The 25959-nt window shown below is 44.2% G+C and overlaps 1 protein-coding gene across 2 annotated transcripts in view; it reads left to right on the top strand.

The window, feature by feature from the left end:
• The window catches only part of SPOCK1 (SPARC (osteonectin), cwcv and kazal like domains proteoglycan 1), a 500742-nt gene extending 475083 nt beyond the window's left edge, over positions 1-25659 (top strand). For both annotated transcript variants that reach the window (XM_029941962.1, XM_029941961.1), the window contains 5 exons: positions 7071-7187; positions 11187-11408; positions 15816-15878; positions 21605-21742; positions 22203-25659. In XM_029941962.1, the coding sequence (XP_029797822.1) occupies positions 7071-7187; positions 11187-11408; positions 15816-15878; positions 21605-21742; positions 22203-22393 (731 nt within the window). In that variant the 3' untranslated portion in view covers positions 22394-25659. The remainder of the gene's footprint in view (positions 1-7070; positions 7188-11186; positions 11409-15815; positions 15879-21604; positions 21743-22202) is intronic.
• Positions 25660-25959: the final 300 nt, after the last annotated feature.

Raw genomic sequence — 25959 nt, 5'->3', positions numbered from 1 at the left:
CTCTGTGTCCCTGAGGGTGGCATGGAGGCTACATGTCCCTGAGCGGCTCAGGAAGCCATCCTTGTGTTTGTTCCTGTCTGGGCTCCGCTCCTCCTCTAATTTCCGCCCTGAAGAAGGCTCAGCTGGACTTTTTGCAGGCGATGCTAATTGCACACACTCTGAGTGCATTGATCCAGTGTTGCTCTGATTAAGTAATTAAGCACAACAGCACCTAGGAGGGCTGAAGGAGATTGCTTTCACAGGTCTCCGTTTCTGAGAGGCCTCCCGGCCTGCTCCAGAGAGAGCTCCGGTCTGGCCCAGCTCTTTAATTACCTACAGAGGCACTAAAGTTTAAATTAAATTCTAACTGTTTTCATATTAACTTCTTCCGGAACCCTGAGCTAAGCATGGTAAGGCTAGAGGGCAGAGCACAGTGGTGTCACATGACAGGTGGGGTGTTTTTCTTCCTTGGCTCTTCAGCTGATGGATTTCATGAGTTACAGGAGTTTACCAGTGATCGGTGCCTTAGCAGACGTTTACAGATCGCCTACAATGCTTATGTGTCAGATTTGCCATTTTCAGACATTCACAATTGGGTGTTCAAATGTGGCTTCCGTTAGGATTTTAACATCCAAACACACACACGCACACGTACACGCTCACTCCTGCTCGCTCTATTAGATATTAACACTCCAGCTCTGAATGCAGAATTTCTGCCCCCACTTTCACTTTTTATATCCTTCCAAATATTCTTTTATCGCTCTGATTATCTCCTTGCCTTCTGGTTTTCTGTGTAATCCTCTGAGAGGCCTTTCTAGGTGTCCTTCCGCCCCCAAAGCCATCAGTAAGCTGCGACCAGCTTGGAACACCAGTTACCACCTTTGGGAACGCTTTTCAAACAAGCCTGGATTGCCTGGCTTCGTCTCCCCACTGCCAAAACCATTACCTATTTGAAACTTCCTCACCAGCTCTTGTCTAGCCCTTGGCTTTGTCTGAAGGAGACAAGGACAGCAGTGTGACGGTGGCCCAGGGGCAGGCAGGACCCGCCTACTGATGCTCACTGAAAAAGGAACCCCTTCTCTCCTTCAGTAGGTGTTTTCCGGGCTCACTGCCCCACAGGCAAATACTCAGAGATGAGAGCAGCCGTCCCTCCCTCAAAACCTCACTAGCGCGGCAGTAACCCTGTATCGGCCCCTCTGCCCTGTAGTATTGGCACCAGTGGCCCCTTGCCGCCCCTGTCACTTGGGTCACTCATGATGCACTCCTGCTTTACGTGCACTGTCTGCAGTCCAGTCCAGTCTGGCTCGAAGCCCCTCACAGCTCCAGGCCTCGGGGAGAGTGAGGCGGGGAGCGGGTGCCCAGGTGGGAAAAGTGATCACATTTTCTTCCCTGGGCTATATACCTTCCACAGCGTGGCATGTGCCTTATTTACACTTGCTTATTGCATTTTGTTCATATTTTCCAAACAGACAGGACAAGTCCACTGGGAGACCACCAAATTACCTGGGCCCTCCTCTGCCTGAGCACTGGGCGCTCCTGGGGGACAAAGCTGTCTTTTTGTACACATTGGAGTAATGTGCAGTGGCACTCTACTTTTCTCTAATGAAGCCCCAGCGGCTGCACACGTGATCCCTGCTTCTGGGAGCAGAACAGGAAGGCCGCGGGCCGCGCGCTCCTTCTGTAGGACGGCTCTTCTCACGCCGAAGCTAATGAAGGCAGAGCCTGATTTCATCCCTCTAATATGCAGCCAGCTGCCTCACCTGCATCATTGGCAGAACTTCCTGTACATGTGAAGGCCTGATGTTTTGATTTTTTCCAAGCCAGAAAATGGACCGAGTCTATTAATTGCCTCAGTTAGTACCGCCTCCCCGTAAGACCAGTTAATGCAAGGAACCGGTCCAGCACCCAGGGCAGCACAGCAAGCAAACAGCCTGCATCTAAATCCTGTCTCTTGTCACTTGATAGCTGTGTGACTTAGGGAGCTTTCTAACCAGTATGTTCGTGCTTGCCTGTGTGTTTTTTTTTAAATACATATATTTTGAAAAACTACTATGTATCCATTCTTGGTAAGGGCTGAGAATACAGGCACAGAGAAGTCAGCCCAAACCCTCCGTTATAGAGTTTTCCTATTTGGGAGAAGGCAGACATGTATTGCAAGTCAAACCTTATTAATTTGTACCAGCCCACCTACAAAACAAGTAAGGGAGAGTTATTATTTTTTATATTCCAAGCATCTCCTCGGGCTTCAACAAAAACATAAGGATAAAATTATAACACATTATGCAGCCAGTTGGGATACGGGAAGAGGAATCTAAATTCATTAAGCCCCTGCTATATGCCAGTAGCTGTGAGCTATGTTTTACTGATATTATCTTATTCCATGCAATAATGCTAAGAGCTGAGCTTTATTATGCCATTTTGCAGATGGATACGTTGAAGTTTGCAAAAGGCAACAAGAGGGTTATTTCACTCCGTCCGTTAGTATGTTATCGAGCACATTCTTCATGCCAAGAACTGGCTGCCTAAGATGCTGGGCCCCAGGAGGCAGGCCACAGGCAGGTGCTGCTCCCATCTAGAGGGGAAGATGGACAGTGAATGGGAGGTTACAGGGGTGCCTCCCAGAAGCACGATGCTGGAAGCACACAAACGGGAAGCCCCCTCGTGGGAGGGTTAGGGGAGTCGTCTAAGAGGAAACACAGTAAAAGCAGAGATCTGATGGAGAAATTTGCACTGCCAAGACACTGGGGAGGGTGTTTCTGCGAAGGACAGAGAGGGTGGAGCACAGAGCCCCGAGGAGGAGAGGACGGCAGGCACAGGGCACCGCGATCGAAGCACAGGTCGCATTATGGATTTGGACTTGACGGCTGAGTGATTTGGAGGCTCTGAAGGAGCTAAGCGGGAGAGTGACTTGATGGCTTTAGAGCGCTCTGACTGCTGGATGGAGAAGGGAGAGTGGGGAAGGATAGGAAACCAGCTAGGATCCTGATCCAGCCTTCTTTGTGGGGGTGGGGGGTAATGATGGTAATGAGGACTGGAACAAAGGCAGTGGAGCCAGCAAGAAGCATGAAAGTTTTTCTTAGGGATCCCAGGACACTTCCCGAGTGTGTGCCTTGAGGGTGCGCGTGTCTGGTAGTGCCATTCTCTGGCCCCAGGAGGAGGCGGGGATAATGCCTGCGCTCCAGCCATGCTGGAGCAGAGTGAGGGCCTCTCACAAACATGGGGAGTAGCCTGTGGAAACAAGGCAGCAAGTGTGGACAGCACAGAGGACTAGGGTGCTGGCAGGGACACTTGGGAGGATGAGGGTAGTTCCAAGTGAGCTGAAGCCCCACTGAAGGGCAGGAGGGAAGGGCAGGGAGAGGAAATGAAGAAGAGTGGCTGGCCTCGTTCCTTCAGGAAGGGAACCCAGGGGCAAGGGGGGATCAGGTCTCAGCCTGCCTGAGTGAGCCCGTCCTCTCCCAAGACAGCACCATCTTTCCCTCCGGGGATTCTGATGCTCCTGGCTCGGGTACCAGACTCCTCTGGCCAGAAAGAGAGGAGAGCTCAGGTCCTCTCTCTTGAGAAAGCACAGGAGTGGCCCACCTCAGGGCACCATGGGAGAATGGCCAGTGGATATGGTTTTATAAAGGTTTTCTCTCCCCCAAAATTAATTTTCCCCAGAAGGGAACTATGTGGGAGGTGCCCTTTGAGTCCCCACTTGTGAAAGCATCAATCCTCGGATCCTACCTTTATTAGGGGCTACAACAGGCCCCTTCAAAGGCAAGCATTCCCTACCCCTCATTGCCGGCATGTCTTTTTTGACTAGAATACCCAATCTGAACAAATAGTTCTCTGCAGGCTGTCATCTTTATTTTTCCCTCTGGGATGTATCTAGCTCCAGGCCAACTGTGCCTGACTTTGTCCCCATTCGGACCATTCAGTGGAAGATGCAGCAAGTGAATAGGGCCCAGTAATTGAGAGTGCCTCCTATCTCCATTCTGGCTTTCTGATCTCTCTGTACCCAAGTCAGGGGCACCTTGCTTGTGCACTTCCCCTTGAGTGACAGATTCGCTCTTTTAAGATCCCCGTCCCTGATTCCATCCGCCATCCAGCGCCTGTGTACTTTGGAAAGCCTGTGGGAAATTCAACAGCCTTCTAAAGGTATAGATTACCTGCACATCTGTCAAGGTTTAGTTAAACATGACTGACTAATTTATCCTGCAGTGTGAGATGGGGATTCATTTCCTTTGCAAGTTGACTTGGCAATTTTCTCTGCTCGGAGAACATTTAGAATAGATGGTGTGCATGGCAATTGAGAAGAAATAGATGCTATTAATTTTCCATTTTCAAATGTGAGATTGACTCTAGAGCCCACATCTCAGTCCCATCAGGAAAACAGACTACATCCTCTCCCATTATGAGCTGCTCAGCATCTGAAAAGTCAGGAAAGTGAGCGTTTGGCCCGGTGTTGAGTTGGGACCAGTCCGTGTGTCAGGATGGACCTGTCCTCTCATTGCCATGTGTGGCTTAGTGGGAGAGGCAGGCTCCTGGCTTAAGGAGGCATGGGGTCTTCTTCCTCAGCCTGTTTAAAGACCAAAGGGAGGGAGTAGAGGTACAACATATCATGATGAACCTTCCAGAAGTTGGAAATCCCACAGGAATAGCTAACTTTATCCTATGTTACCTGGCACAGAACTGTGCGATGATGGAAACACTCTGTATGTATATTATCCTGTACAGTGTCCCCAGCCATGTGTGACTGCTGAGCACATGGAAGGGGGTGGGTGCAACTGAAGAATCATCTTTTAACTAACTTTTCATCTTTTAACTTTTATTTTAAAAACTTTTAATGTTTATTTAGTTTTGAGAGAAAGAGAATGAGTGGGGGAGGGGCAAAGAGAGAGGGAGACACAGAATCCAAAGCAGGCTCTGAGCTGTAAGCACAGAGCCCAATGTGGGGCTCAACCCCACAAATTGTGAGCTCATGACCTGAGCCGAAGTCAGATACTTAGCTGACTGAGCCACCCTGGGTACCCCATGTTTTATTTATATAAATTATTGTTAATGTAAATAGCCACATCTGGCTAATGATAACTGCATCCAATGCAAGTATCCATTTCTCCCAAATTCTTATGTGGCCAAAGCCAGTTCTGTTGAGGTACAGTGGGTGTACTGGCTTTCTGCCTGCCGTGATGTCTGCTCTAAGCTTACCTATAAACCTTCAATTTAAAAATCGTGGTAGTGGTAATTAAAATCATAGCACATGCTGAGCAATTGTTATATACCATGTACTATGCTAAACACTTTACCTACTTGGTCTCATTTACGCTCACGTGATATCCTCGGCTCACAGACAGGGAGGCTGAGGTGCTGAGAGGCTGTGACTTGTCTGAGTCACCCAGCCACTAAGTGGTGAAGCTGGGACTCATTCCAGGCCCTTGTGAGCCCGGAGCTGTTATACTCTGCTGCCCGTAAGGACACTTCCTGGCCAGTGTTTTAAAATACAGTCACGTCCTGGTTGTTGAAAGCGAGGCTGAGTATCTTGAAGTCCTTACTTACGTTGGGTATAAACAGTGCATACGCTCCATGCGTTGTAGAGTGTAGCCCTAGACCTGGCTAGAATGAGGGGCACAGCTACGAGAGCACTTAGACTCTTCGGACCCACCTGGGTCAACTCACCACCCCCTCAAATAGAGAGTCAGGGAGGCCCTTCCTGCCTGAGGTCCACAAAGTGTGGCTCCATTCCTCACCAAGCTGCATATTCCAGGCTACAGAAAAATGGGCCTTCCTGAAAGCAGACATGCATTTGAAGAATGAGGGGAGGATCTGGAGGGTACCCTTCCCTTCCTCTGGAGGCACATGGAAGCGGTGACCTGACTTGAGTGAGCGCTTGCACGGATTGAAGGCTGGCCTGGAGTTTGGGCAAGCCTGTCTACTCATTCATCACTGCCCCGGTGTCTTCTGGTAGCGAGCCCGGGGTGTTGGCTGTGGTCTCTCTTCACTGGTAGAGTTCAGCTTTAACCTGCATCCCATCAGCTCCACGAGATACTCAGACCTTGGCTCCCCACTCTAACGGTGTTTAGCTTGGCTTCTGTGCTGCCTGTCCCTATAGCTTTAGGATTTGGGAAAAGTGACAGTGGTGGGGTTTGTGTCTTGGTCCCTTCTTACTGGGAGTTTGGCCCCTCGGGTCTTGAATTTCTGGTGCTCCAGATGCCAAAGGCTGGTTTTTCTGCCTCTTGGAAATGGGCCACTGCCTGGACCCTTTGTAGGGCATCTCTATACCCAGAATTAGGGTAAAATCTGGGAGGTAGGCTAAATCAGCTCCCTTTTCCACATTCATTGTTCCATCTTCATGGATATTCCCCCTCAAGCCTTACTTCACCCCATTAAATCTTCACCAAACCTGTACCCTGCTATCCATCCATCCATCCATCCATCTGGGTTTTCTTCTTCTTCTCATAAGGAGTATTCCTTGGCCCCAGTTCATATGCTGTACCCTAAAAGATGAGCCAAATAGTTAGAGATGGGCTGCAAAGAGAAAGGACACTTGCTTGGAGAAGGTATCCATCTGTCTTTAGGGGAAAGTCAGCTCAGTCTGCCAAAAAGCCAGCAAAAAAGGCCACATGCATAAATGCCAACGTTGGGCTGAACTAGCATTGACAGTCTGCTGTTAATGAGCTTTCTTGGTGTTCCAGGCAGCCTCTCACTGAGGACAATGGCTGTTCCCGAGTATTAATCTCTTGGCATGAATTTAGTGGAAAATGTGGTCTATGGCAAATTGCAATTGCAAGTTTTATTGGGTCAGCATGAAGGATCTGTTACGGTCTTGGGAGGCTGGTGAACAACTCTGAGACCGTTAGCATTTGCTTTAACAGCGCCGATTCTGTTTTGAACAATGCTGTTAATGAGAGGCCAGGCTCTCCGCCACGCTCCTTACCTGTGATCACTGTATCTTTGGGCCGTTTCCCAAGGGGGAGTAAGGAGTTGTATCATGGTTGGAGAAGGAGGTCTGTTTTGAGCATGGCTTTGTGGATGGCATTGCATGTTGAGGGCAGAGAGTGAGCAAGAGGGGGAAGTCCATGGATTCACTGTTTCTTCCTTCTGCTTTTCTGCAGCCTGCACAGACAAGGAGTTGAGGAACCTTGCTTCCCGGCTGAAAGACTGGTTTGGAGCCCTTCATGAGGACGCCAACCGGGTCATCAAGCCCACCAGCTCTGACGCAGCCCAAGGCAGTAAGGCCGCTTTACTCTATTTCATTTGAAATACCACGTTTCCTTAGTTACCGCACACTGTCGACCTAACAGTAGTTCAGGGTAATCAAAGAAACATTATGTTACATACACAAACCAACTTAAAACATTTTGATTCCAAAGCATTTCCCCCTCTTCTATTTAACAGCCTATTTTTTTTAAAGACTGGCCACAAAATTAAAATATTTTAAGTATAGAGATTTTGGGAACTATAGTAAGTGTATGTAAAAATGTAAAAAGTACTTAGGATAGGAGCACATGGACCCCAATGTTCACAGCAGCAATGTCAACAATAGCCAAAACATGGAAGGAGCCGAAATGTCCATCACCTGACGAATGGATCAAGAAGATGTGGTATATATTCACGACGGAGTACTACATGGCAATGAGAGGGAATGACATATGGCCCTTCGTAGGAAAGTGGATGGACCTTGAGGGTGTCATGCTGAGCGAAGTAAGCCAGGCAGAGAAGGACAGAAACCGTATGTTTGCACTCCTAGGTCTAGCAGGAAAACAGGAGAGACCTAATGGAGAACCAGGGGGAGCGGAGGAGGGAGAGAGAGTTGGGGAGAGAGAGGGATGCAAAACTTGAGAGACTATTGAATGCTGAGAATGAACTGAGGGTTAAAGGGGAGGGGGGAGGGGGGAAGAGAGGTGGTGGTGATGGTGGAGGGCACTTGAGGGGAAGAGCACTGGGTGTTGTATGGAAAACAATTTGATAATAAAATATTAAAAAAAATAAAGTAAATATGAATTAAAGACAAAAAACAAAAAACAAAAAACAAAAAAAAAGTACTTAGGAATCCACCATTTTAACAACTATAAACATGTGGCATAGACTTCCGATTGTTTTCCTTGCCATACGGAAGAAAATCTATGTGTCTCTGTTGTTTTGTGACCTTTTATCACTTAGCAACATACCTCCTATGTTGCTGAGTACTATTACACTTTCTAATAGCTACACAGATTCCCAAGCTAAAGATATAATTTATGTAATTAAACCCCTGTTTTGGAATGCTGAGGTCATTCCTAATGTTCAGCTATTATAAGCAGCACATATGTATCACACATCTTTGATAACTTATCTTGTGAACGTTAGACTGCACTTTGTTTTCCTCGAAGCTCCCAGACCAGTGTTCCCCCGCATCCCTGCATTAGCAGAGCCTCTTCATAAGCTACAGAGAGCACTCCGAGTGGGTCAGCATCTTTATATCTTGATGGAGTCCCTTGCCGCCTTGAACTCAAAGGGCAGTAGAGATAGACTTCTTCACACTGGGGCCTGTTGGCTCCGAATGTCTTCCTCCATAACACAGTTCTTCAAATATGTGGAGTGTTGCACCTGTTGGGGTCCAAAGCTTAATCAGTATCTGGTCTTTGGCCAAAATAAGAATGATCACTTTAATTTTTGGTTATTCTTTGCTGTCCACAGCTGTGGATACTGGTAGAGAATATTGACATAGAGGACAATTGTTTCACTAGTTTGGATCTTTTATTTTAAGGGAAAGATATATTTGGAGAAGTAAACACTAAGTGTCCAAGAGTGGTTTCAGGTCAGGTGGTTGAATCCTTGGGAAAGAGGGAGGAAGAGTGTTTGTTTCCATTCCTGCCAGAGGCTTCCCTGAGAGTTAGTGCACAATTAATGCACAGATGGTCGAAAAGAACTTTTCCCTGGGATCCTCCAGGAGCAGCTGGGCCCTTGGGCTTTCCCAACAACCTTTCAGTGAAGAGTAGATTGATTCGAGAGAACTGCCCCTCGCAGCCTCCAGTCCCAGGAGACTCCTGCAGACAGCTAGGGAGCTAGCAAAAGACCTGCCCTTGGCCAGAAGCAAATGGAGTCCCCGAAGAGGCTTTCAGGCTTGATGTCCTGAAGCAATGGCAGTGGAGGGACTCTAAAGGAACCACAAGGCTGCAAGAGGGAGAGAGGTTTTTATCAGGTCAGGACTTCGGAAGAGGAAAGCATGGAACCTTGTAAGTCCCATATGCTTGGGGCCAACTCCAAGGGCTGCTCTCTTCCCCACTTCACTCCTAGTTACCAGGTGCAGGTATCTGTCCTCTAGAACCTTCCCAGTGGGTGAGGAGTGGGCTTGACCTCTAGATTACTGCCCAACCGGCTTGGCACTTCTCTTTGGTGGTCATTCAGCAGTGAACTCCTCTTACGCACATATTACGTTGTTAATATTCTATAAAATTGATGCCTATTACATAAAATATTCTATATAAAACTGTGGAGCCATTTAGTGTCGGAGTACTCAGTAGCCCTTAAGGACATCCTCATCATAGAGATGGTTCAGTCATGACCTTCAAAGAAGAGGCCACCTTATGTCCCCTAGTGTCTCTTGAAAAGGGGGATGTTTTCTAAGACATGTTCTAAGACATTAGGAATAAATTCGAAAATGGATTTTTATGTCTAAAGGGGTAAACTCTGACATAGCTAGAGAACTTCTCTCAATAAACGCTTTTACTGAGCACTTATGAGGGGCCTGCACTGGTGGAGGCTACTGAAGGGGATGAAGCAGTCTTGCCCTCAGGGAGCTTAGCATCTAATGGACTTGCACTGACAGGGAGGGGAAGCAGGGGGTTCTGGGAGAGCTCAGAGGGAGAGGTGCTGTACTTACTTTACCGGTTCCTGGACAGCGAAGATCTCTTTGTAAAAAATAAGGCTTTCACAGTGCTAGGTGCATTTTACTCTGTCTCATGTTCTGCAAGCAGGGGTTGGTAATGCACATAGAAACCTGATGAGCAGGGAATGGGTGGTCAACCCCATCAGGACCTCAGTCATGGTCACTATCACTCCCTTGTCATGCCTGTCCTGATACATGGCACCCAAGCCAACTAGATGTCCTCAGGGGAGGAGATCATGTGAAGCAGAGGCAACCCTGGGAGAAGGGCAGAGAATGTAGACTCAGAGCTGGGCCACCCAGAGTTGAAGCCCAACTCTACAATTCTATGACCTTGAGCAAATAGCTTAAGCCTTGAGCTTTTTTTCTTCCATCTGTACAGAGGATATATCACTTTATAGGACTATTAGAAGGATTCAGTGAGATGATTAAACATAAGGTGCTTAGAGGAATCGCTTAAATAACACAAAAGTGAACTTTTTTTCCATAATTTTTCCTGGGACTCTGAAACCATTTCTAGAAATCCAACTCCTGGAACAACATGAAATTGCATAGTCCTTTTGATTCTGACAGAAAGACCAATTTTAGATTTGGGGCATGCCTTTCTCTGGGGGTTGTCTACAGTAGACTCAATATCCTGAGTGTTAAGCAAAGTGTTATTATTCTAGGGCGTACAGTTTCCATTGTGGAAACAAATAATTCTTTAAGAAAACTCCCCCCGCCTCCCCCAGGGAAATAAGAAAGAAATTATTGTCTGACTCGATTTGGATCCCATATCATGTATCTCTTGAGGGGACTGCAGAAAAGAATAGGGAACAGAAGCAGGTACCTGGCTTGTTTTCCCATTAATGTTCAAACGGCTTGGATTTAACAGTCCTTTGGGACGTAATCCGTGCTTCTGGGTTGTGCTATAGCGTTTCATGTCACTGCCATCATTTTTTTGTGCAATAGTTTCTTTAGTTTTGGTTTTTCAAATATGTCCCCCCCTAAATATAAAAGTATACTTTGAAGAATTATAAGTTCTTCCTTTTCCTCAGCAAGTTCATGCTCTTCCTTTTGGTCATACCCTGTTTTAAGCAAGTCTAGTCAATGAAAATTCTTATTTACATCACATATAAATTAGTACTGGGGACTGACTCCCTCTGCAACAGATTCTCCTCAGATGCTGACTTTTCTTTAAGAGCAGTTTGATTTCTTTAAAACCCTCCAACAACAGTCTCTCCTCATCGTCGTGGGCCCCTGAGATGGGCCCATGGAGGGAAACAGCCTCAGGGGAGGAGGTGGGTGAGTGGGCCCTGGGCCCCTTCTTGGGATGGGAGAGTCTAGGCCGGCTGGCCGCTGAGATGTGCCCTTGTCTCTGCAGGATTCGACACCAGCATCCTGCCCATCTGCAAGGACTCTCTGGGCTGGATGTTTAACAAGTTGGATATGAACTATGACCTCCTGCTAGACCACTCCGAGATCAATGCCATCTACCTGGATAAGTACGAGCCCTGCATCAAGCCTCTCTTCAACTCCTGTGACTCCTTCAAGGATGGCAAGCTTTCCAACAATGAGTGGTGCTACTGCTTCCAGAAGCCTGGAGGTGAGGGGGAGAGAGGCGGGGCAGCCATGCTGGACAAGGAAGGCCCCGTATCACAAGCTGGGGAGGGCCCTGGGCGGAGGTCAGCAGGCAGAACACAGCGAGAGAGTAAACCATTCAACTGATTTACTGGTGGACCCAAAGGCTCGTTTCTTCTTTTTTATTTCCACTTTTCTCATTGGCATATTAGAACATTCAGGAGCATAATGGTAGAGTCCATTACTTTGGTCACCTTCTGGGAAGATCTCTTAACGATATTGTGTCTCGGTTTTTTCATCTGTCAAATGGATGTGGAAGCCTTTGCTATATATATAATTCTCACGTCACTGTGACATCCTTAACGTGAGAAATACTGTAAAAAGTTTAAGAGTATCATAATTCCCAGTGTCACATGAATTCTCCATGTTCGCCTTAGAGAAAGCCACTTGTCCTTTTCTCCAGGGTAAATACAGATTTATACTGAATCTCTTAGGTAAGGAGATTTTGCTTATGAACTCCCACTAAAGAAAGAGGCAATATTTGAGAATATGTGGAAAGAATACAGGAGTATCTCATTTGTTGGGCAGTCAGACAAGAGAGTCCACATGTGGACTCTCAGGAATCTAGGGACGGGAGCCCTGAGTCTGTTGGAGGTCACATGGTCTAGCTTTACTTCTGCCTTCACTTCCTGGGGTTGTGCCCAAGGGTGATGGACCACAGCCCATGGGACTCACAGAGACTGGCAGCAAAGTATGACTCAGCATAAATCAGGTATCATAGATAATCCACTAAAAGCATGGCTGTCAGAACCTATACCCAGGAAAGGAAGATGGCTATGAATATTATAGGGTTTAATTTACCCGGATGTGTGTGCCTGCATGCATTCAGAGTCCGTGCACACAGAGAAGATGTAGGCATTACAAGAGGGCACGCAGTGTAAAGTTCATGTGTATGTCTATAGGATCACCAGATACATTCCTAGACGCAGGATTACTGGTCCTAGGGCATGTGCATTTTTAAATGTAAGCACTGTTTCCCATTTCCCTTCCAAAAAGGTGTACGATTTTTTACTGTTACGAATGCCTAGTTCCCCATGGTGTTGCCAGACTTGGTGTCACTGCCAAATTAAGGGACAGATGCTACATTTCCTCATGGGTCTCATTTCATTTCTCTTATTATAACTTACACTGAACACCTTTGCATTTGGGAAATTCCTAGTTTTTGTACATTTTTGGCGCATTTTTTGGAACTTAGTACTGTTCAAGTCAGATGTATTGCAAATATATTTTTGCCAAATTTGACTTGGTGCGCTTTTGTTAGGAAGAACTTTTTAAATTTAAGAATGTAAAACTTTTCCATCTTTTATGGTTTTTGAGAAGCCATTAGTCTTACATTAAGTCTAGAATGGTAACATGTACCTTTAGGTACCTTAAGTAAAGATGTCACATACCTTTAGTATTTCATGGTACATGACTCTCTTGTGTTTTCTTCAGCATGTTTTGGTTGGTTGTTTATTGAACTCTTGTGTCACTATTGATGTTTCTGGTTTATGGTCAGAGAGGGTCACAGCCCCTCCCCCCACTCCTGGAGATGGTTGTTAGGTTAGTCAACAGATGACAGAAAGGTAACTTATCTTCTTCCATATTCCTATAGCCAACAGAGTTATAGATTTTTAATGTTTTTTATTTATTGTGGCAGAGAGGCAAAGAGAGAGAATTCCAAGAAAATTCCACAGTGTCCGTGCACAGCCCATTGCTGGGCTCAAATTCACAAACTGTGAGATCATGACCTGAGCCACTCAGGTGCCCCTGAAGTCACATTTTTAAGTTTTCTTCTCATAGATACTATACATCCCTTCTATTTATTGTGCTTATAAGGGAAATTGATTTTTTTCCATTATAGTTCCTCACTGGTGGTTGTTTCAGCATTAATTTTGTTCGTAATAGTTATTCTGGTTTTCTTCGATTTTTCAGATGTGCAATCATAGCCTCTGCAAATAGTGATAATTTTTTTCTTTTCTATTTTTAGACCTCTTCTCTAATCACATCAGCTAGTACTTCCAAATTCGTGTTAAATAGCAGCCATGTTCTTATTTTAATAGAAATGCTTCGAGTGATGGAGTTCTCAGTTTAATGTTAGTTTTGGGCTCGAGTCTATATCAAATCGTGTAACATTCAGCCAGGGTGTGAGCTTAGCCTAAGCAAGCAAAGGCTCAGTGTTCGGCTTCCCTTGAAGGTGGGAGGCCAGGACCCTGAGAGTGAGGCTCCTGCCTTTATCAAGGGACTGAGCTGGTCCCCGAGCCATGTGGCTGGCCCTGGATGTGCATGGCCCAGTATGGTATCCAGGAGAAGGTGAGAAAGTACAATAGAAGTCAATTTGTTGTAGTTCCTTTTTATTTATTTTTTATGAGATAGTGACAAGTAGGGGAGGGAAAGAGAATTTTAAGCAGGCTCCATGCCCCGGACAGAGCCCTACATGGGGCTTGATCTCATGACCCTGAGATCATGACCTGAGTCACCCAGGTACCCCTCTCTCCTTAAGTTAGATTCCCACCACCTCCCTCCTTGACCCAGAATGAGCTGTGGGAGTTCTATTTGACCCCCACAATTCATTATTTCCTGGTGATTAATGCATCAGTGCTAAAATTATAGACCACAGGTATTAGATATGTGAGGATTTTTTTTTTTTACTATGATTAATGAGTAGATGTTCTACAATTAAGACTCTGAGTGCCTCTTTGGTCCAAGAAAATTTTGAGAGAGCACTTTAAGATATGTCCTAGGGCACGGAACATTTTAATTTTGCTCAGTCTGTAATACTTTCTACAGAGATAGGTCATGCGTTTTTGAGCTCTAGGAGTTAAACATGTGGTTCCATTTGATTAGTCTTTGCTCAGGGGCATCAGTAATGTGCATGTTGCCCCTCAGTTTTGTGGCTTCAGATACAGCCTTCATTTGTTTAAGTGTTTACTGTGTCACTTATGTCCTTGAGCCTTTGAACTGGACTGTCCTTCTTGTGTGGCGATTTTTCTTTACAAGTAGACGCCATGCCCAGCGTGAAGCCCAGGGAGGGGCTTGAACAGACCTGAGCTGAGATCAAGAGTCAGACCCTTCACCAACTGAGCCACCAAGGCTCTCCAAGTGTCTTTGTCATTAGAAATCTTCATCTGGAGGTTGGTCTTCTTGCAGGCATTTTTAATAGGTCTCAGCCTGATTCACGTTTCCTTGCTGAAAGAGAAGTACAATTTTTACAATTACCAGAGGACCACTTCTAAATGCCACAGCTTTTGCACAAAGATGAGTTTCCTATGGCAAAATAGTAATAATATTGGTACCTCCTTTATAGGACTGTTGTAAAGAGTAGGACAAAATTCTAGAACACTGGTACATTCTAAGAATTCGTAAGTGTCCTTTATTTGTCATAGTCAATGCTTTAAACATCAAACATGGAGCCTATTTCCCTTTTTCATGGTTGTTTTCAGTTGGTATCTTTCTCCTGCACTCTGAAAGCACCTTAAACCCAGGAGCGAACAAAATGTATTAGTTTTTAAGGAACAAGCAATAAGACTGGGTGGTGTTTTACAACCCGCAGGGGTAAAAGGTGGTCAGGTACTTATACTACTTCTGTCCAAGCAGGTTCGGGGCCTGTAGGAAGTGTTCTGAGAACCAGAACACTTCCGCCCCTGCTTGGCTCCAGGTCCATGAGCAGATAGCAGAGCCGTCCTAGAATCACAGCGTCTGCAAAGGCAAGTCATGGCGACTCAAGAACTGGTGAAGCCATCTTCCTTTAAGGTTGAAATGGAAGAGGTTCTTCTCTCGGGAGACAGAGGACAACTGCACACTGTCATACCCTACGTGACCCCGGAGCTCCTACTCTGAGTTTTTCATTTGTGGTGACAGGTGTTTTATAATTGAGGACTTGGAAGCTGAGGGATAGATTTGCCCAAAGCACTCAGGTATGAGGTCGCAGAGCTCAGAGTTAAGATTTCACTTTTTCGATACTCACTGTCACTCTACATCTCTTCTGTAGCTTCAGAGTTGTTCCTCAAAGCCTCTGCTTTCCGGGGCAGCGAGCCAGAAAGTCTTAAGTAGCCATTCGAATCCTCTTTATCTCCTGCAGCAAGACCTGGGTTAGATAACATATTGGTTAGTTGCTCTGGAACGTGGCATTTACGTGAGTTGGTGGTGGAAATAAAAATTACTATACAATGCAAGTGGCCCCCAAATACTATTTAAGTACCTTGTGGCTTAAGGTTTTTTTTTTATTAGAAACACTAATGGCCTGAATTTGTTTTGCTGTTTAATAACAGCATATGGAGTCATTCCGGTCCCAGGTGTGTCATTGTGTACGTTTCACTTCATGAGTGAAGCCAATCATTAGAGATTATGTCCTGCACCATCTGGAAACTGACTTTCAGAAATTATATTTTAGGTCTCCCTTGCCAGAATGAAATGAACAGGATTCAGAAGCTGAGCAAGGGGAAAAGCCTGTTGGGTAAGTACAATTTCTTGTCACTGGTTTAAACAACTAATTAAACCATCCATGTCTCATGTAATATTGAGCCACAGCAATGGTGATTCAATTAGGTAACATTGCTTCCTGAGAGAAATGCCTTGCTTCAGCCCCAGACAGCTGGCTGGACAGAATCTGAGGGCAGGGGAGCTGTCTGAGAAATGGTGCCTAGTCCAGTAGCTCAGGACGAGTGGACAGACTGCAAGGGTGGGGATCCAGCACCGAGTCTCCACTGTCCACTCCTCCCTTACTCGGGGCTCCAGTAGACCTTGGCTTTCTCTTCTCTCAAGAATGTCTCTTGAATGGAGTATTGAAGTGTTACTTCCTCGTTACAACTGTCAGGTCTATAAATTACAGAATTCCCCCCAGATCAAACTGTCCATTCAGGGGGGAAGACAAGCTGCACCCTCTTCTCTGTTTATCAGATAGTGTTCAAAGACTTTAATCCCTGGAGGAAAGTGTAAACCTGTTTCGACAGTGCTTCTTTCTCCTCTTTGGTACATCAGGGAAAAACATAGTTACCATTCAGACCATCTGGGGCTTGAAGTAAAGGTACCAAATGCTGGCTTGCTGAGGTGTCGCTTTCAGCTGCGTGTCCTCTTTCTCCAGCACTAACGGGGTCGTCATGGCCTTCAGACCAGGCGGTTGCAGAGACTGGTAAACCCCATTATGTTTGCCAAAAAATGGAGTCTGCGCCGCTTTACTTGCTTTTTAAAAAGAGAGCTGACAGCTGGAGTACAATAATTCAGCATTTTTCTTGTTAAGCACTAAGAAGCAGGTGCATCCCTTAAGTGGCTTCCCAAACATGTACCTGTGTACTTGAAGAAAATTTTGCAGATCGTTTAAGTAGTCCGTGAAGTTACCTAGTTTCTCCTCTACTAATTTTTGAGTTGCCTCAGACGTCCCACTTCTGATAATGCTCCTGCTCCGTTCGACTCAGGAAGAAACACCTCGGTTCTAAGAAGACAAAGGTAGCTTTCTGAGCTGACTGCATGCTGGCTGGTGCCCTCCTTTCATAGGTGTGGCGAGTGTAAGGCTGTGCTCACTCATTTGATTTCTCCACGTAAGAGGTTATTCGGGCTTTGAGTGATATGCCTAAGGTCCACAGGTAGTAAAAGAATTAGTATAAATCTATTTTTTAAATTTTCTTTTCATTGGCTATCGATATCTTCTTACTGCTTCATTATTTAATAATGAATGAGACATTTCTAAGGCATGTAGTTTGAGATACAAAGTCTCATCTTCCATTTTCCCTGGCCCACGCAAATGAAATGCCTACCTTGTTTTAAATCTTGCTTTATCACATCTCCCCCCATAGAGAGATTACTCTGGCTGACTCATAAAAATACCATTGACCTTCTTACCCATCGTTTCTTGCATGTGGAAATCTAATGTGTTTTCAGGGGCATTAAAATGAAAAGTTGTTGGTGCTTGTTTTATTTTTATCAGTTATAATTACTGCCTACTTAGAAAAAAAAGGTAATTCTCTTACCTTATAGATTTAGAGCAACACCTGCTTCTTACCAACCTGGAGGCTAAGCTCTTTTTTTGGGTCTATTAAGTACTATTGTTTTCTAACTGTAGTGCCAGGAGGAGGACCAGTATTTCCCCAGCATTCTAGAAGCTCCTCTGCAGGCCTTAATTGAGAATCTGTTCACAAATCTCTCTGCCTTTTGGTCATTGGAAGCATCTGGTTTTTTTCCTCCTGCAGACTCGGGGTGCTGAGATTGTAAGTCAGAGTCTGGCACCTGCAGAACTACCTCGCCTTTAGGAATGGTTTTCTTAAGGTTTACTTGTGAGAGAGCACACGGGGCAGAGAGAGGGAGACACAGAATCCGAAGCAGGCTGTAGGCTCTGGGCTGTAACCCACAAATCGTGAGATCATGAGCTGAAGTCGGACACTTACCTGAGTGAGCCACCCAGGGGCCCCAGGAATGGTTTTCCATGGCCGTCCGTTCCATCTCTGAGAGCCTTGTCATCTTAGAATAGCCTGGTGAGCAGGGAGTCGAAGAGTAGTTGCTAGAATTAGCTAGATCTAGAGGTAAAAACAGGTTTAAAATGGTGAAAAAGAAAAAAATCTTAGACTCCAGCAGGAAATGTGGCATGAGAGACAATTAATTAAATTAGGGAGTAGAAAGCCAGAGTGGTAAGCAAAGTGCTTCTACTGTGGTCACACTCAGAAGTATCCTAAAAAAGATGAGCATGCAATCATGAAACACACATGGGAAGAAAAGCCAAAACTGAGAATCAGAGCATTCAAGCCTGAGGACAACTAACATTTCAGACTGTTGGGAGGAGTGAGAATAAAAGGTGGTAAAAAACGTTAAATCTTATTGTTAAATTTTCTACAGAAAAAGAGAAGCATAACAAGAATATTTTAAATATATAATGTTTAAACCTATAGGAGAAAAACTCGATCATGTCGAAAAACTGGAAAGAGGGAAAATAGGGCACATAATATAATGGTAAAAATAAGAGCAATCACAATAAATGTAAAATTGTTATATTTAGAGTTACCAGTAAAACTATCCCACCAAAAGTTGAAATACAAAGACAGTGAAGACTCCTTTTATAAAATTAAGAATCATGAAAACCTAGTTGAAACAAATAACTACACTTGAATAAGGAAGAGAAACAGAAGACCCACCTGTATGAAAAACCATGAAATTAATGTGAATCAGAATCAAAATGCTAACCTCACCATCACTCCCTGCCCAAAGTATTTTTATGAGTAAGTCCTTCACAGAAGAAAAACATACCTGAATCATTTCATGAATTGGATGCCGTTATAAACAATTGAAATAAAACCATATGCCCCTGTCACTTACTAAATCACTAGTAACACAGATGCAAAAGGATTAACAAATTCAGTCAATAGTATTCCAATGACATAACCAAGTAATATTTATCCCCAGAAAACAATATCGCAGTAAGGAGATTGAGTCAGTGATCAAAAAATATCCCAAGAAAGAAAAGCCCAGGACCAAATGGTTTCGCTGATTAATTTTACCAAACATTTTAATAATCAACACCTCTACACCTTCTTGAACTCTTAAAAAAAATCAAATCAGAAGAAACACTCCCAAACTCATTTTTGAGGCCAGCGTTACCCCAATAGCAAAACCAGAAAGGACCCTAGAAGAAAACAACAGGCCAGTATCTCAAATAAATATACATGCAAAAATTCCCAATAAAATATTAGATCAAATTCAGTAGTGCATTAAACAGATCAAATGGGATTTAATTCTGTGATGCAAGGATGGTTCAAAATACAAAAATCAACCAATATGATTGATATATATTAATAGAATGTGATACTGAATAGATCCATGGACTAGACAAAATTCAACATCCATTCATGATTTTTAGAAACACCTCACAAATTAGGCATAAAAGGAACAAACCCCAACCTAATAAAAGCCACATATGACAACCAACATCATAGTCAACAGTGAAAGGTTGAAAGCTTTTCCTCTAAGATCAAAACAAGACAAAGGGGCCACTCTTGCCTCACCTATTGAACATAGCACTGGAAGCCCTCAGCAGCTGTCAGTCAAGAGAGCAAAACAAGAGCCATCCAAGTTGGAAAGGAAGAAGTACAGTTTTCCTTGTGTGCTGGTATGTTTCGACCAGTGAGGTAAAAGATCTATATACTGAAAAATCTATGACACTGATGAAAGAAATCAAAGACAACCCAAATAAATGGAAAAGAATCCCATGTTCATGGATTAGAAGAGTTAGTATTGTCCATATCACCCCATACCATCTATAAATTAACCGCTACCCCTATCAAAAGTCCACTGATGTTTTTTGCAGAAGTAGAAATAATAATCTTAAAATTCATATGGAACCACAAAAGACCCCACATAGCCAAAGCAATCCTGAGAAAGAACAAAGTAGAAGACATCACACTTCCTGATTTCAAGCTACTTTATAAAGCTATAATCATCAACGCACCATGGTGGCATAATATGAGACACAAAGATCAAGGGAACAAAAAATAAAACACAAGTATATAGGTATATTATTTGTCTCTTTAGTAAATAGTGCTTGGAAAATTGAATATTCACATGTAAAAGATTGAAACTAGATCTCTCATAACCTTCAGAAAAATTAACTCAAAATGGATTAAAGACTTAAATGTAAGACTGGAAACCATAAATCTCCTAGAAGAAAACATAGGGGAGCCTCAGCAACAATCTTTTGTATAGGACACTGAAGCACAAGCAACTTAAAAAAAAAAAAGCAGGATACACCAAACTTAAAAGTTTCTGCACAACCAAATTATTAGAAAACCTACAGAAGGAGGAATAATATTTGCAAACCACTTATCTTATAGGAGATTAACACCCAGAATGCATAAAGAACTCAAACAACTCAGTAGCAAAAAAACAAACAAAAAAAACCACACCCGATTTAAAGGTGGGTAGAAGATCTAACTAGGTGTCATTCTAAAGAAAACAACATCCAGATGACCAAGAGGTACAGGAAAAGATGCTCATCATTAATCGTCAGGGAGATTCTTATCAAAACTACAGTGAGATATCCCCCTCGCACCTCTTAGAACGACTATCATCAAAATGACCAGACACAAAAAGTGCTGGGGAGGAGGCGGAGAAAAGGGAAGCCTTGTGCACTGATGGTGGGAATGTAAATTGGTATGGAGTTCATCAACAACTTTTAAATACTACTGCCATATAATCCAGCAATCAACTCCTCAGAATATATCCTAAGGAAATAACATTCTGTTGAAGAGATATATGTACCCTTGGGTTCACTGAAACATTATTTACAATAGCCAAGATAGAGAAACAATGTAGAAACAATGTAGAAACAACTGAACAAAGACACTATTGGTGGGTGAGTGTATGTGTGTATACACAATAGAACTAAACACCATTAGAGAAGGAAGTCTTGCCAATTGTGACAACATGGATGGACCCTGAGGACATTATGCTAAGTGAAATAAGTCAAATACTGTATGATCTCACCTCTATGTAGAATCTAAAACAAAAACTCGGGTGCCTGGGTGCCTCAGTTGGTTAAGCCTCTGACTTTGGGTCAGGTCATGATCATGTGATCTCGTGAGTTCCAGCCCCACATTGGGCTCTCTGCTGTCAGTGTGGAGCCCACTCCAGCCTCTGTCTCTGCCCTTCCCCCACTCAAGTGTGCATACACACTCTTTCTAAGTGGGGGGGGGAATTGGAGAAAGATGATCAAAAGGTACAAACTTCCCATTGTAAAACATTTTAAGTACTAGGAATTTAATGTACAGCATGAGGACTGTAGTCAGCTTTGCTATATGGTACATAGGAAAGTTGTTAATAGTAAATCCTACAAACATGTTTTTAATTTTTCAGATGATGGATGTTAAACTTATAGTAGTAATCATGTCACAGTATATGTAAGTCAAATTTTGTCCTACATTTGACATTCCACAGGGCTGCATATCAATTAAATCTCAGTAAAACTGGGAAAATATTAAAAAGTTCTAAGAGTAGGACCCATTCCCCATTTAGAGGGGAAAAGTAATTATTCATCAAAGAAGGGATCCTGTCTAACCTTGGGCAAACCCAGGGCCATGTAGTCTTGACTAAGTAATAACCAGCCACCCCATCTGAGAGGCTAGCCCGCTTCCCTGTCTTTGAGGGCATTAACCACGACTATCCGTGCACGTCTGATTCAAGCTGGACCTTTTGTTCCCTCAGGAGCATTCATACCTCGGTGCAACGAGGAGGGCTATTACAAAGCCACACAGTGCCACGGGAGCACAGGGCAGTGCTGGTGTGTGGATAAATATGGAAATGAGCTGGCTGGCTCCAGGAAACAAGGCGCTGTGAGCTGTGGTGAGTAAGGTCTCCTACATCAGCCCCACAGTGAAGACTTGCACATCCTCACTGTATAAAGATCTAGGCAGAAAAATTTCAAGACGGATCTATGGTTTAAAGTGAACAAATGTACAACGGTGACATAAATAACCCTGAAATGACACAGGATTATGCAAAGCTAGCTGAGTGGCAGGAACTCACCATGACCAGTATATTGGATAACTTTTTTTTTAAACACTCAGGAACTACTGCAGGCAGAGAGTGACTTCCATAAACCTCCCGAAGGTCTACCCAAGAGCATAGAACCATCTCAAGAATTCTGGGGCCCCCAAAGCTTGTGGTCCATCTTGGCTGAGATGCTCTAATACTCAGAGTCAATTGCATGGTTTTTCCCCTACAGTGGAGTCCCACGCAAAGGACCCATTCATGGGGTCATAAGGTATGACGAGAAGCTAACCCTTCCTTTTTACTCTTTCAGAAGAGGAGCAGGAAACTTCAGGGGATTTTGGCAGTGGCGGCTCTGTGGTCCTGCTGGATGACCTGGAGGAGGACCGGGAGCTGGGACCAAAGGACAAATTGGGGAAGCTGAGGGTGCACACCCGGGCAGTGACAGAGGATGACGAGGACGAGGACGACGACAAGGAGGATGAGGCCGGGTACATATGGTAGTCCCCACGAGGAGGACACGAGGTGCACACAGAATTGCAAGTCACTTCCTATCCTGCATTTGTATCTAAGACTGCACAGCTCCAAGGCCTCTTCTCCACTGCCGCTGTCTGTACCCGACCCGAGGTTTGGAAGACTGCTCCCTGTCCCCAGAGCATTCTGGTTTTCAATACGCTTGTGTGGGAAGAAGGGTGTTGTGGGTTTTTTTTTTTTTTTCCCCAGACAGGGGAATGGCCGGCTGACTTGGAGCCCCCTTCCCTCCCGTGAGATTTTTGCAACAAGCATGTGATTGATGTGGGATTCTGACAGTGCAGGGAGCCCCCACCTTGTAAACATCGAAGATGCTTTCTGATTACCCACACCAGTGGTTTTTCCAGCATGGTTCCCGGCCTTACGGTGTCTAAGTGCTTTTCTTGTGTCCTGTAGATGTCGTGGAAAACACACACACTGTAATTTTTCCCCTCCTCCCCCCACCACCCTGGGTGTCGATAATTAAAAATTAGTTTTCATATCACTCTATCTGGCTTCCTACAAACAAGAGCCTTAATTCAGTCAAGAGTTCCTCTGGGGAATTGATTTTCTTTAATAAAAATGGTGTCTGGGTGCCCCTCTCTGTAGATGCCGAAATCGGTGGAGAACAGACTACATGTGTACCAGGTACGCACGCACACGCACCTCTCAGAAACGAGAGAGTGTTTCAAGATCCTCTAAAAACTCATCTGGAAAACCATGTTAAATTTGTCAGCTTGTCCAGACCTGGATCACCATTTCTGGAATATTTAATGTGTATCAAAGTCCTTTGTTTGCACTAACAGCACTTGCAGCCTGCAGGCTGAGGGCCGTCCTTCCCCTATGCATTAGCAGAGTTACTGGAAGCCCTTGGATTTGGATAAGCCTCTGTCCGCCTAAATCACTTTCCTTGCAGAAGCCATGAGACTCCCACATGGGCAACTTCACAAGCCATCTTTTCTGTTTCCACTCCAAGCCCCACCCTGGGCTGCTCCAACCCTGTCCGCCACAGGTTCTTACCTTCCCTACCTGCGCAAGGGCTTTTCCCAGGCATGTAGCCACATCCCCTGCTCTCCGAGAAGACAATACCACAGTGTTCCTTAGCAGAAGAAAATTCCAGATTCTTAATCTAATGTTTTGCTGTCACCCCATTTCTATCCACAGATCATAATAACGAGGGTACATGAGCCTACATATTTTATACCACTCATCATTTGTAACAACATCCCAGATGGAGGCCAATAAGAACACCAGAGCACAGAGAAGCTAGGGTTGGATTTTCACCTGCTAGTCCTGTCCCCAGTGCCTCACCTGCACAAGTGTCAAGAAACTAATGAAGAAAGCCCTTCACGAGTGTTTCTCTCCCCTAAGTAAGTTCACAATTGGCGTCTGCCCCCAAATTTGGCAGGGTCACTGTCTCTATCGTTTTTAGATTTTCTTACCCTATCAAAGCTGACTCAGATACAAAGTACCAAAGAATAGTCCTCAAAGTGGCCCCATTGAGTTCTGTACCAACCCTTAAGCTCCTGCTCCACCTGATTTCCAACTACCTGGATGCCCTCATCGGCCACCTGGCTAGGTTCTCTGGCCCACTTTTTTTTTTTTTTTTTTTTTTAATTTTTTGGCGTTCGTTCATGAGTTCCGGCCCGTCCACAAGACAACCAGAAAACTCAGGCATAAAACTTTGTATTCTGTCAACCCACCTCAAACCAGCATTTTCCAATCCTAGCATTGGCCAAAGTGGCCTGATCCCTAGAGTTAGTCTCAAATGGGAAATGAACACGCTTGATACAATAAACTTCTTTGGCCTAATAAACACGTGTACGACCAGGACCATAGGTATAGAGAGACCAGAGGCAAGCTCTGTATTGGGATTTCAACTGCATCCTCTCGGTTTCGATTTTTTTCCCCTCACTTGAACAAAACACTGAGATCATAATTTAGAAAGCAGGTGTTTAATTGAAGCTAAATTATAATAGAGTATATAAAAGAATCAAGACATTAAAAAAGTCTCAGTTTACGCCATCAAAGAAAACCATTGTTGCTGTCTCTCTGAGCTTGGAAAAATGCACAAGAGAACAAATTAAAATCGACAAATTGATTTCACTTAGAGAAACTTCTAGGAACAGAGAGCCACTGATTTTAATTTGCCTAATTATCTTATGACAAGTGTCAAATTAAGATGGCACTTAAAGATTCTTAGCATTAACTTAATGATGGAGAAGAGCGTGCTCAGTAGTCAGTTCCCAGTAAGCTAACGAGATGCTCATTTTCAAAGATATTCCAAGAAGATATTTTGGTTCATTAAGATATTAAATAAAAAGCCCTCCTAAGAGGAGCCCCAAATCAATGGAACAACATTACCACCACTTTTCATGCCTCAACTTCGGCGTGATGGCATTGGCTTTTTAAAGGGCTTCAGAACTATTTACATCTACTAAAGATTCGATTTTTTAGTAACCTTATCCTTAGAAGTAAAATTTTTCATTTCTTCTTTATGGGCAGGAGTCTGTTTGCTAGCAACTAAGTACACATAAACATTCTGATTAAAAACATAACACCATGATAATCCGTTACCTTTTTTGAGACAGGTATTGAACTGAAGCCTAACCCATTTTTTGGAAACTCGAGTAAATAGTTTGATTCTTATTCCATAAAATGGTTCATTTAGTACTGTTTTCTCAGCATCCAACTTAAATCCCAGAATTTTCTTCCACCATGGTGAGCTGTCTGCCGTATTAATGTCTTTTTGTTTCTACAGGTGTTCTAGGCATGGGAATACTTAATACTGAATCTGAGGTTTTGTTTCCCCTTCTTTATGCCCGTTTCCGCATACCTAGCAGTGAATGACTATGCGTCTGTCCAGGTCTGCCCCTCTACTCTTCCCAGAATGCAATTCACATTTGTTTTTGTTTTCGTTTTTTACCTTGACCACATTGTACAGTAACATCTAAGAGCCCTTTCTACAGTGGGTGGTTTTGGTCTTTTTATACCTTTTTCTCAAAGTCACTGTTTGTCCCTGTTCAATGTGTAGCATTGTAATGAGAGCCCACCAAATCCTGAGTGTCATTTTGTTGTCCCTATTGTAGATGAAATAGTGATGTAGAAAAAAATCTAGTAAATTCTGAATGCTTTTCCACGTAGACTTATCTGGAATGTGATCACGACTCTTTGGTTAATAGTAAAAGCTTTAACTGTAGTCCTGAGTAGGTGCATTTCTGTCTGTCTCAATAAATTTTAATTTGTCTGCAACGTGCAAATGTATTTGTATTTTCTTACCTTGCAAGGGAACCACCCTGGCCTGTCCACACCCACTCTCTGGAGAGCTGCCACTGCAGACCCCTCTTTCAAGGCTCCTGTACAAGGCAGGGCACCTGCCGGCGGGCGAGCCTGTCCTGGCCCCTCTCCACACACCCTGTGCCCACTCGGTCTAGAACCGTATCCCCCAATCTTTATTTTCTCCCACCTCTTCTAGGCTTCGCCGTGGTTATATAGTTTGGACCTATCAGACTTCAGTGTTGTCATCCTGTTTACAACCTTAAGCTTTTCCAATTCTGCCT

This window comes from Suricata suricatta, chromosome 6 (assembly GCF_006229205.1).
Source record: "Suricata suricatta isolate VVHF042 chromosome 6, meerkat_22Aug2017_6uvM2_HiC, whole genome shotgun sequence".
In the NCBI taxonomy this organism is placed as follows: Eukaryota; Metazoa; Chordata; class Mammalia; order Carnivora; family Herpestidae; genus Suricata; species Suricata suricatta.
This window is presented reverse-complemented; position numbering and strand designations above follow the sequence as displayed.